Source organism: Melanostigma gelatinosum, assembly GCF_949748355.1.
Source record: "Melanostigma gelatinosum genome assembly, chromosome: 8".
Classification (NCBI taxonomy): Eukaryota; Metazoa; Chordata; class Actinopteri; order Perciformes; family Zoarcidae; genus Melanostigma; species Melanostigma gelatinosum.
The window spans coordinates 13,096,490-13,108,964 of record NC_136641.1 but is presented as its reverse complement, the minus strand read 5'-3'; the positions used below and the strand labels follow the sequence as shown (position 1 = coordinate 13,108,964).

Below are 12,475 nucleotides of genomic sequence, written 5' to 3'. Positions count from 1 at the left end.
GAATACTATATTTTACTCCGTAATAACTATTAGTAGGTAAGTCTCATATGCTGATGCTCTCTACATTTTGTTTGTCTGATGTTCTGTTGCTAAATAGTTTCCTATACATGTGAATAACTTAGTTAGTATCTTACCTCTCGGTCCACAGATCTCTTTCTATTCATCCTCTCTTTCACATGCTGTCAATTTGCACTAAACATCTTCTTTCTCCGCCTCTCAGCTCTGCGAAGATCTATTTGAGAAGATCGATGATGCCAGCAACAAAGAGGAGCTCTCCTACTCAGTAGAGGTGAGTCTCAGAATGCTTTGGCATCTGTAATCCCTGTTCTCAGCCTCTGACTCTGGTGTTGGCTTGACTCTACTGAACTATTCCTAGCCTTCTCCTAACAGTAAGTCTGGTGATAGTTAGAAAGCAATCACATACTGGCTTAACCTCCAAAGATGCTGCGTTCCTTTAGCATATTGCTTCAGATGATTTTGTTCCTCAAACTGGAAAAAAAAGTCCCAGAAAAGCAAATTATTATGATATTAATAAACAATTAAACTGCAAAATATACTGTAATATACCTACATTATTTAGATCTGCAGTACAAAAGTTTACATTCTGCTTAATTTGACTGCTTTATGCTATTGCACTGCAGCACCCGAACTGATGATACTTTTGTCATGTTCTTCTAGGTCAGTTACATGGAGATCTACTGTGAGCGAGTGCGAGATTTGCTGAACCCGAAGAACAAAGGGAATTTACGAGTGAGAGAGCATCCGCTACTGGGTCCCTACGTGGAAGACCTGTCCAAGCTGGCTGTCACCTCCTACACAGACATTGCCGACCTAATGGATGCCGGCAACAAGGCCAGGTGAGCCAAACCCCGGGATCATTCTGGGACCATGGAAAGGGGGGGGGGGTTAATAGCTGTGATGATGTGATAGCCCACGTCCTCACAAGAATGATTTAATTAAGGCTGCAAATTGTTGGCAAGATAACGATAAGTTGGAATCAGGAAATGTTCTTGTGATGTAGATTTTGTATGACTTGATCAGTCAGCGTCAGTGTTGATCAAGGAACAGTTAGTTATATTCTGGAGACCAGAACCAGAAGTGTGTGTGTGTGTGTGTGTGTGTGTGTGTGTGTGTGTGTGGCTCCTGTGGGCAGGAGTGAACCCTGCCTTAATCTTCCTGTGCTCACTCGGAGGGCTTATTTCTGGAACATGGCGTGAAAAGCCCGTATCTCCCCTGTGACTGTCCCTCTGGCTGTGCCTTGTGTAGTTGTGTTTGGTGTATCCACCTCCGCCATGTGTGCATAATCCTTGAGACTCACTCTAATAGGGGTAGAACCCAGTGATAGCTCCTGTAATAGCCAAGACCATGACTTTAGCATTAATAATACTGACTCATTTAAAGTGATTCAATTGTTCAGAAAAATGCGTTGCATCCGTATTGTTTTTGTAACAATAAGCATATGTGCTCACCTGCAGAACTGTGGCCGCCACCAACATGAATGAGACCAGCAGTAGGTCCCATGCTGTTTTCACCATCGTCTTCACACAGAAGAAACATGACAGCGAAACAGATCTCTCCACGGAAAAGGTCAGACGAGACCAGAAAGACAGACATTAACTCTTCACACCTACCATGTTTATAACTGACTCTGGTCCCGTGCGGTTGGGACTTCAAGCCCATTTATTAAGTTTGCTCCTTTTTGATTTCAGCTAAAATGTCTCCGATGGTCCTCTTTGTTGGTGGTGACCGCCATTTTAGAATTAGACTTTCAGCATTTCCTCTGACTAAGACAAAGGCCACTGTGTTATTCTAAGCACAATGCCGATTGTGTTTAGCCACGCTATCAGATTTTACTGCCTCGCTGCATCCACACGTTTAAAATGATTTACGCTTTAAAAGATATCTATATATTTTAACATTTTTCAAAACATAATGAACTTTGTATTTGGCAGTCAGTGCTGTCATTTTTTTCAGGAATATTCTCATAATCTCTCAGTTTGTTATAATTCTAATGTAAATTATTCATAACCTTGATTCATCTAAAATGTATTTTATATCTACTCCCTCTTCAGGTCAGTAAAATTAGTCTGGTAGACTTGGCAGGGAGTGAGCGAGCAGATTCCACTGGAGCTACAGGCACCAGGCTAAAGGTAAGACTCCCATGATCACAGACGGCATTAGCAAACAGTTGATCAGCATTACCTTCATGGCTTTCTAACAATAAACATCTATGGTTGCAGGAGGGAGCAAACATCAACAAATCTCTCACCACGTTAGGAAAGGTCATCTCTGCCTTGGCTGAAGTGGTGAGTGTTTCCTGTTTCTTTCTGTCTTTTTGCTGCTTCTCCTCCTTTTCAGCCTTTTTCTCTTACCCTCAAAAACCTGACCCTGTCCTCTCAAGGAATTAGTAGTCTGGCATGCTGTAATGTCTGCCTTTCTCTCTTCTCTTGTCCCTGTAATGCTTGCAGACACAGGATAACTGTACCAGCAAGGTAAACCCTTTGACGGCTCAATCACTAACCTCTTCATTCCTCCCATGAGGCAGATTTGACAACCTTTTTCCCCATGTGCAATGATGAAGCTGTTGCATAGTGTTCCGTCATCACCATTTTATTTTGCGTTTTATCAAGTGCTGTGCTTTTAGGCGTTACACTCACAGTGAATTCCACAGTCCTTGCAGTAGAGCAGAAGCTAATCAAATCAGGCCTCTACTCATTTTACCCGACCTGTCCATGACATATAAGGTGTTTGTCATGGTGCATCATAATATTGTCTTCATGGCCATCCCTAATTTTCAGTTTTAAAACAAAAATCTTTATTCCTCCCTGCTCACGTTATGTTTGTTTACTGCAGAGCAAGAAGAAGAAGAAGACTGACTTCATCCCGTACAGAGACTCTGTTCTGACATGGCTGCTGAGGGAGAACCTGGGTATGAACATTAATATCTCATGCTTGATATCCTTTACTGGTGGAATTTATGACTGTAACCTGTGTAGCAAGATCCTTATTCCTGGACAGCAAACATGTAACCATCTGTATCCTGCGAGATGAGTTGGGGTTAAAAAAAAAAGAGAGCGAGACTGGAGCTAGTGTACATTACTCTCTGCTAATTTAAGAAGAACACTGTCAGCACTGTAATTCAACCCAACTAGACAAGCACTTCCATCTCCTTAGTTCAGTGTATCTTCAATCTTAGCACACATGACACAAGTAGTACTTTACGGTTTAGTCTAATGTCACTGAAGTTTTGTGTTGGTAGAATTAGGTTTTCAGCACTAATCTGTCCTGTAGTAATGTTTTCTTCCGTGCTGCACACTGCAGTGGAAATCATGTCTAATACGAATCAATCTTGTTTTGTTTTGGTTTACACACAGTGTTTTAGGAAAGTGGCCATTTACACAAATTGTTGCATAATTAACTTCTTTACTGGTCTTTTGATATCAGGTGGAAACTCGAGAACAGCCATGGTAGCTGCCCTCAGTCCTGCAGACATAAACTATGATGAAACTCTCAGCACACTCCGGTAAGGTTTCCATCCAGGACCGAGATAATAATAACTTCCAAAATAATTCCGGTTAAATTGTTTTGCATTTAATCCATAATTATATATTAACTGTATCACTATTACAATTTTTTTAGCTATGCTGACCGAGCTAAGAGCATCAAATGCAATGCTATCATCAATGAGGATCCCAACAATAAGCTGGTGCGTGACCTGAAGGATGAAGTGGCTCGACTGAAGGAGCTTCTCCGTGCCCAGGGTCTGGGAGACATCCTAGACAGTGAGTCTAATGCTATCACAGCAGGCCATATCGGCAGCCGCGCAGCCTCTACCTTCTCTCTCAGGGTCTACCACACGCTGGCAACATCTTCTTTGTACTTCACTGTCTCATTTCTTTCAATCCTCCAACTTTGTTTCTAACACTGTGCCTGTATTCATGCCTAGTACATAACTAAAAGGACTTTTAACAACTTTAAAAACCATGATACTGTACTGGTTTATTATGCCTCCTTGCTGAGTATAATGTAGATTTTATAGAATGTATAATGTGCACTATAGAACACTACATTCTTAGAATATTTAAGGTTGCATACTGTACAAATGGTTTCATGAAAATATAAATATTCATATTTGGCTGATTGTGACTGGCAACACAAATGACAGTTAAAAGCTGCATTAAACTATCACACTGTACTCAACAGTAATGGCTCATAGCGAAGTAAATGAGAGATATTTCACCCATAAATAACGTCTAATATCTGAACTACATAATGACTCGTCTGCTTGGATGAAGCCTAATGACATGGCACTTAACGAGTCATTACATGCCATTTCTTCTCCTCCTCGTTATGGTTCTTCTCATTCAGCTCACTAAGAAATGTCTGTAACCTTTTCCTCCCGTTCTACTCGCGCTGACCTCTGACCCTTCTCATCTTTTCCTGCTTCCTCCCAGTTGATCCTATGGGAGATGATTGCCCAGGAAGTGGAATCAAATGTGTGTATATGTGTGGTAGTCATGAATTGTCTATCACAATTTTCCCGATTAATAACAGCTACCATTGCTTATACCCACATTAACTGCATATTTAATCTGCTACCAGCTTTGCATGTAAATGCTAAGAAAAGCAAAAGCCTGATAGACGCAGACTTAGAAATGCCAGGCTTCTGTAGATGTGCTGATCTGGCGTGGGCTAGCATGCCACTAGCTTAGCATGTGTTGTGCTTCAATGATGGGGGTGAGGCAGCTATTCACAGGCTCCAATCCAACTGTATCACAAGTTACTTTTGGAATATCCCTTTTAGAAAGATTACTTTTAGAATAGCTCGTCTGTCTTCCCCCCACCCCCAAGGCACCCACACCATTTTATGACCATATCTGTCCTTGATTCACTTTCTCGTGCTCCTTTTGTTGACGGTGGTATTTCTGCTTTCTTGCTTTCTGCTTACTAACCATCCGCTGCAGGTGACAGTGCTCACATCTTTGTGGCACTTCTCAGTTCTCAAACTGAGCCTCAGAGCTACAGATGGAAAGGTGCATGATTTTAAATTTCTAAGTAGCCGCACCAGAGTGGTAATGTATGTATACAGAGTAGACTAGCTTGATGTGTTGCGATACTCTTCATTAGTAATGGTTAGTTTGCTAGTTTGTATTCTCAGAAATCCCTGATAACTCCTACTTTCCCTTTTGCGCTGATAATCTGCGCAAATGTTTTTTCCTGAATCCCTGACCAAAAGCACTTGTATGCGTTTATCCTGCACATTACGTAAAACATTTTGTTACTGTTATCCCACTATGGACTACATGCTAGTTGAGTGAGTAGCTCAGTACTCCTTCCCTATTTCTCTTGAATATGAAAAGCCTCTTTTGCCAGTGTCAGCTGGACACAAATGTCAGCACCTCCCAAATCATTCAAACTCAACTTTTAGTGGCCATCTGTGGTTTTTGTTTTGTAGTTCTTAGAAGGCACCGTCTGTGGTACCACAGAGGTCCTCGAGGCCAGTATGTTGACATGAGCTGAGTGACCTTTAGTGGGGCTGCTGTTGCTCCGCTATGGTGGATGTGTGAGTGCACGCTGACTCAAACTACTCAACTGCAGGCTGAACTTACTGGCATGTGTCAATGACTCATCTGTCCTCTCTCTAGATCCTCTTACAGTCTCCCATCCTGTAGTTGATACACTGATGGCAGTTTTCATTAAGTGTGTTCTCGTTCAAAACAAAGCCAACAAAGTGGCATCATCCTATTCCTCAAAATTGTACACACTAGTAATGAAGTGCTCAGTTAATTGCTGTGCACTGTAATTCTGAAACTTTCTAATAAAATACAAGCTGGAGTTGAAAGTATTTGCTCTGGGCGTTGAAGAGTTGGTGCAAGCAGACTGTTGCAAACCACCTGGATGAAAACTGCTTCTCTCTGTAGCTCACCATCATGTTGTCTTCACCCTTTGACGTAAAACTTGTGTCTTACATTGGTCTTCCCTTCCCTTTGTCTTCTCTTTCCCCATCTTTTTCTCTCCTTGATCTCCTCTTATTTGGGTCCTCCCTTTTTATGTGTTTTATATCCCATTATTCCCCTGTCCTGGGCATATCCCACCTCTCTCTGTGTTGTGCTTTTCTTTCTCTCTCTTTCTCTCCTGCTGTTGGCTCAGACCTCAAAGACATTCAGAACAATAAGCATAGATACTTGATAGCCTCAGAGAACCAACGCCCTGGCCATTTCTCCACAGCCCCCATTGGTTCCCTGACAGCCTCACCCTCCTCTGGCTCGCTGTGTAACCAGGGGGGCCTTCAGTCGGTCACCAGTATCCAGGAGCGCATCATGTCGACCCCTGGAGGAGAGGAGGCTATCGAAAGACTCAAGGTAAAGCTGGCCTGTGTACACTGCAGCAGTCAAATCACACTTATGTCCACCGCTATCTCCCACCCTGCTAAGGCTACTTTCAACTCTTAGTTTTTTGTCCTCAGTAGAGCTAAACGCTGCCCCGTCTTGTGCTGTGAGGGGCAACAGGCTGGCTTGTAAATGTTTATGCAAGGCAATGGGCTGGAAGGAGAATTTCCATAATATTTGCATATATCAATCTCTCAATCTTCACAACACCAAACATGGAAAACACGTTCTTAGTTGTTGATTATTATAAAACAATAATTATTGTTTAATTTGTCTTCCCTTCACTGCCTATTACCACAAGTATGTGGCACAGGAGAAGCTTCCCTTGTTTTTGGATATTACAATAATAATATATTTTGATAAACAATTCTTATATCAATTATTGCCACATTGCATAAGAAAATTCCACTTTTATTAAATATTTGAAAAGATGACTCACTTGAGTTAGGGCTGTAGTATTTAGAGTTATATACTATAGTAAATATCTGTGAATAGATTGGTGAACTTCATACCAACTTACAATAAAAGCCTCACGCTGTAACATTTGTTCAGTAAATTAGAAGTTTATGTGTTAATGTCAAGATTGCTGTGGTTTAATGTTAGCCCACACATGGGCAGAGCGTGTTTGGAGTAAAGGCTATCGGTCCTCGTGTGGCCACTGAGCGTTGCTTCTCTCACGCTCTCAGTAGACCACAGTAGACCTCTCGCGCTGTTGATGAGGGAGCATTGCAACAACCAACCATGAGGAGCTGCAGTTTCCAAGGCAACCACGGTGCCCAGTCGTGTCTGTCATCCAGTGACGTCGAGCACCAACGCAGATGAGGATGAAATTCGACCAAAAATAGATCCGGCCTTATTGGCTTTGCGCTTTAGTGAGGCACATAGTATTCCCCTTCTTTGATCCTTAAAGGTGTATGCAGCTATGAAAGTTTACATCAGTCTCAGTATTGCCCAACGTAACAATTCAGTATGAACTTAAACTAAGATGACGATCTACTGCGTTAATAAACCTTTGTAGTAGCACATGTCATAAAGATTCTCAATAGTCAGAAGAACAGTACCAACTGCTAAGATGAACAACAAGCGTAGCAGCTGTATGGGATTTTTACTTGAGCTTAAAGCAACACTATCGGAGGGAAACTCATAAAGTCATGGTATAGTTTCCATAATGTCATAGTATGTTATCTTGCCCCTCTCTGTTCTATGCCTGACTCAAAACTTTCTTTAATGAAAGAAACAATGTAACCAAGAACGCACATTTGTCGCTAGTATAACAGATGTAATCTCTTTAAAACCAGAGTGCTCATACTTTGCCTCTTGTGTTCAGGAATCGGAAAAGATCATTGCAGAGCTCAATGAAACCTGGGAAGAGAAGCTGCGAAAGACGGAGGCAATCCGCATGGAGAGGTCTGTACTGGCTCACCCACCTCTATCTCTCGTGCAGGGAGATGTGTGTCATACGTGTGCCTCCACCCCTCTTTCAATTTGTCTGTGTCCTGTCAGTGCTAGACAACCCCCCCCCCCCCCTCATAGCGCTGTCTCTTCACCCCACTGTGCTATCTGTCTCACTTCTTTCACCTATATGTCTCATTTCCTCTGCACTCAATCTGTCTATTTCCCTTCTCTGTTGTGACACTCTGCTGCACAAACACCCTTTTCTTCCCCTTTATCCACTCCTCTGTGGCTGCAGACATCAACCATGTCTGTCCATTGAATCTCACTGGTGCCATTCTCTGCCCGTTGCCATTCCACAGATCACTTACTGTAATGTTGCACACCATCACGTTTCATCCTCTTTCTCGTATTATTATGCAAAGGCTCTTTGCTGAAAATAAATGTACAGAGTACGTGTTTGTCCGTTGCAGAAAGTCTTTGTAAGAGATTACGTGCATCATGCCGTCTTTATTGAGTATCATTCTCGAGCCGACAAATGTGTTTCCTTCACTGCAGGGAGGCCTTGCTTGCGGAGATGGGTGTTGCAATCCGTGAAGATGGAGGCACTTTGGGGGTCTTCTCTCCTAAAAAGGTAGAAAAGACACAAGCGCAGACGTTGATGGAGAAGGGCTGTGTCAAATTTCCCATGGGTGGTGATGCACAGCCTTCTACCTCACTTCTGTTTTCTACCTTGTGTTTTTCCATGAGCACCCTCCCTCTACCGTCACTGGTTTCTCTCGTCTGCTCATCTTATCATTCTGTCATTCTGTCTTTCCACTCTGTTATTTGCTTCTTCACATACTCAGCTTAGCCATGCAAGCCCACTTGATGAACAGCTCGATTGTTTTCCAACCAAGAAGGTTTGTTAAATTGAATTAGAAAACAAAGCGCCTTTCCTGCACTATATTAAGTCGTGGTTCTAACATCATATATGTGCTTATTTCCATGGTCAGAGTTTCCCCTATGATTACCGCACCAGTTGCACAGATCTGCATTTTGTTTAACTATTGTGCGGAGCAACTACAGTTAATTCTCCCCCTCCATGTTTAACTATAATCTGAGATATACAGCACAGATAAACCCACCCATACCTCCGCACAACCCTGTGGGAAGTTGCCGCGTTGCCATATTTTGAATGAATCCTGCCGAAGGGCATGCTTCATCATGGTCTCTATGTGTGTGTTGAAAGAGAGAGGAGCAGGGGGAACACTGGAGCACATTAAAACACCAAGCAAGGTAACCAACGTTTTCATCCGTCAGATACGGACAAATTGTATCTGACAGAGCTAAAGTGGGCCGGTATCAGACTCAGAGGGGCGTGACAAAGCAGCAGTATTTGACGACTTGAACGGGCTCCACACCGTGCACGCTGTTATTAACTGGGGGCTACAACCCCACATGGGGCCAAAAGGGTCTTTGCCGATGCCCAGAAATGTCCCGAACATAGCAAAATAAGAAGAAAAGAGAAAATACAGTGCAGGGTCTCTGTAGATATAGACACCACCACGCACTTCTAGTGGTCATAAGTGATGATTGAGAAGGATTATTTTGTACGAGTCTTTACATTATTTTTTTTAAGAAAATTCTCCCATAATATACCTTTTTAAAATAAGGACTTCATATTTACGTTCTAGAAATTAAATTTTACACCGTCTACTTAAATCAAGGCTTGTCTTTGAATATGACACTTGGCTCTAAGTAGATTATTCAAGCGTATCCTTTAGCGGCCGGTACATTCCCCTCACCCTCCTTACCTCTACAGCACCTTCCAGTAGACAAAGTGCTGCGTGGCAGCAACATCGAGGCCAGTAGATGTGTTGGTACAGGCTTCTGAGAAGAGGCACGATAGGGATGAAAAGATAACAAATCTCTGTCACAGACTGTTCAGAACTAGCTGTCACTAGATCAGCTGTAGTTTCAAAAAATTCCCTTCTTTGAAATGAATCCCCTTTTAGGCATGTTTAGATCGCCCTCCTCTGCCGCTAATTGATTTTTTTGAGGTTTTTCTCCTTCACATCCATTTGTCCTCCATTCATTCTTCTTTTTTTCTCCTTTCACTCACTGCCGCTCAATGGGTTAGCATTTCGTTGAGAAGCCTTGTGATCTATATGCTGACTTTAATGGGGTGTTTTCCCCAAAAGAGGTTGGTGGCTTGACGGAGTAGCTGCTAGCATTAGTTGTAGTGATGCTGTGATGTATCAGACTCTGGAGGTTTTATTGATGAAAGTAGAAATCCTGGAAGTGCTTTTGCGGTAAACTGTCCACCTCTTGCGTTTCATCTGTAGACTCCCCACCTGGTGAACCTGAATGAGGATCCTCTCATGTCAGAGTGTCTGCTCTACTACATCAAAGACGGAATTACAAGGTAACCAAAACCTGAATGACGACACTGAAATGCTGCAGAGGATATAGAAAGGTTTTTGAATTTCTTCCATACAGTATCTCAGTAGCATCTGAACAACTACTGTGAAAGTTCTTCTTGCTTAACATCAAAAGAGGGAAGATGAAATTCAGAATCGGGGCAAACTGGCTTTAAATCACAAAAGGTTTTGCTGTCTAAAGTTACTTTCTTCCCCTGTTTCCTTTTGGCCCCCTCTGTAGAATATTCATGTTGAGTATTTTGTTACAATCGCGCCTCTGAGGAACAACAGTAGATGACAGAATCACAGACGAAGGAATGTATAGTGCTTTAGAAGTGGTGTCTTCCAAAAGTACGGTTTTAAAGGTTCCATTTAACTTCTGACTTTGACTCTTTGACAAAATACAACGAGAGGGCAGTGTTCACTCTCTCAAAATGGCCTCTGATTATTTCAGGGTGGGTCAGGCTGATGCTGAGAGACGACAGGACATCGTTTTAAGTGGCGCTCACATCAAGGAAGAGCACTGCATCTTCCGCAGCGAGCGGAATGCCAATGGAAATGGTGAGGCACCAAATTATGAGTTTGCCTTGGATTCTGTGTATTGAGTATCTGGATTGTTTTTGAACTAAGCAGAGTTGATAGCATAGTTGGTAGAACCTTTGCTGCTCTGATTTAAAGAAAAATACATGTAACTCCTAATTACCTGCAAAGAAAAAATGAAGAGCAACCCCAGGCTCTGTGAATGTGACGATGGATGACATTGCTGCATAAATATACACTCATGGAAACATATTCCCCTAAATGTCAGTAATCGCTTCAAACTCTGCATTAAATATTTATCCTTTACCAATTGAAAATGAATGTTTATGAGCTTCTGAGACTCAGAATGTGTCACTGATGATTTGGTTGATGTGTTTTTGGTGAAGTTGTCGTCATGCTGGTGCCCTGCGAGGGATCAGAAACCTACGTCAATGGCAAACGTGTTGAGGATTCCATCCAGCTTCGTTCAGGTGTGCATCTCATATTTGCAAATAGTTGTTGATAATCTGTAAAAGTGATACTTGTATTATCTCTGTAGGCCGTCATGAGATGACTGATTTCCTAATAACTTCAGATAATTGAAGGCGTGTAATGGTATTTTCCTGGAGCTTCATAAATCATAGTTGTACAATGTGGCTCTTGACACCGCTTGTGACGCTCTAGCTTAAATACAAAAAGCATTATGAGAAGAAAAGTTGGATCTCTTACATTTACACTGTTCCATCGGCACAGAAGGGACAATGTCTTTGGTAATTTCATGCTCTCCACGCTTATTTCTAACCCATCTTCTTTCAGGTAACCGCATCATTATGGGAAAGAACCATGTGTTCCGGTTCAACCATCCAGAACAGGCCCGAGCCGAAAGAGAGAAAACGCCAACTACTGAAACGCCCGTAGAGCCGGTGGATTGGACCTTTGCTCAGAGAGAGCTTCTGGAGAAGCAGGGCATCGACATGAAGCAGGAGATGGAGAAAAGGTACGCAATCCATCCCGTTTGCTATATTCAAACAAACTTCTAATAGTGACTGATTTGTTTATGGATTGCACAGTACATCACGAATTGTGAAATGCATTTCACAATAGATTTTGCTCATTTATTATGTAGGCTCACTGAGATGGAAATCTTGTACAAAAAGGAGAAGGAGGAAGCAGACCAACTTCTGGAGCAACAGCGACTGGTGAGTCCAAATAAGCTGGATATTAATCAAACCCACTTTTAGATTTTTATGGATTGTTTTGTGTCATCAACATGTTAGACGTTGTAGACAAGTTAGAAGTAAACTGCAGAGTGGGTTTAATACATATTAAGCCGTACTTCATTTCATGCCTTTTGCAAGTTGAGCTATAATTAAAAGCAGCTTCTTGAGTGATTCAGCTAATTTGTGATATTTTATGCGTGACTTTGATTGAGATGTCATGAGTGGAATTCAAAGTTAAAGCATGGTTTTTATATGGTCAAGTACAATTGGAAAGCTAGTTTTTGTTTTTTGGATATTAGTTTCACTCGGTCCATTTGAGTCTGACGAGTACTAATTGTCACTCTGAGCTCTCACACTTTTGAGAGGTGTGTGTGTGTGAATCACACTTTTCCTAGTGCATGTCTGTTCTTCTTGCATGGAAGGTTTTCTGGTTTGAGACAAATTAGCTTTTACTTGCCTTCCTCTAGGGTTTAACAGATTTTTCTGTAGCAATTTGATTAATTGAGAATTAAATTGTAAAGCTTTTCCCCTTTCCAAATCCCCGTATTCACTT

The 12,475-nt window shown here is 42.0% G+C and overlaps 1 protein-coding gene across 7 annotated transcripts in view; it reads left to right on the top strand.

Annotated features, from left to right (window-relative positions):
* kif1b (kinesin family member 1B) overlaps positions 1-12,475 on the top strand; it is a 56,523-nt gene that overhangs the window by 18,578 nt on the left and 25,470 nt on the right. For 4 of the 7 annotated variants that reach the window (XM_079273182.1, XM_079273178.1, XM_079273181.1 and 1 more), the window contains exons 5-21: positions 221-289; positions 679-857; positions 1,476-1,587; positions 2,073-2,150; positions 2,241-2,306; positions 2,854-2,929; positions 3,445-3,523; positions 3,640-3,782; positions 4,455-4,496; positions 6,151-6,362; positions 7,717-7,796; positions 8,340-8,415; positions 10,109-10,188; positions 10,638-10,744; positions 11,110-11,193; positions 11,519-11,699; positions 11,829-11,901. In XM_079273182.1, coding sequence (XP_079129308.1) covers positions 221-289; positions 679-857; positions 1,476-1,587; positions 2,073-2,150; positions 2,241-2,306; positions 2,854-2,929; positions 3,445-3,523; positions 3,640-3,782; positions 4,455-4,496; positions 6,151-6,362; positions 7,717-7,796; positions 8,340-8,415; positions 10,109-10,188; positions 10,638-10,744; positions 11,110-11,193; positions 11,519-11,699; positions 11,829-11,901 — 1,737 coding nt within the window. The remainder of the gene's footprint in view (positions 1-220; positions 290-678; positions 858-1,475; positions 1,588-2,072; positions 2,151-2,240; positions 2,307-2,853; positions 2,930-3,444; positions 3,524-3,639; positions 3,783-4,454; positions 4,497-6,150; positions 6,363-7,716; positions 7,797-8,339; positions 8,416-10,108; positions 10,189-10,637; positions 10,745-11,109; positions 11,194-11,518; positions 11,700-11,828; positions 11,902-12,475) is intronic. The other 3 variants (XM_079273180.1, XM_079273179.1, XM_079273183.1) reach the window with 1 other exon arrangement.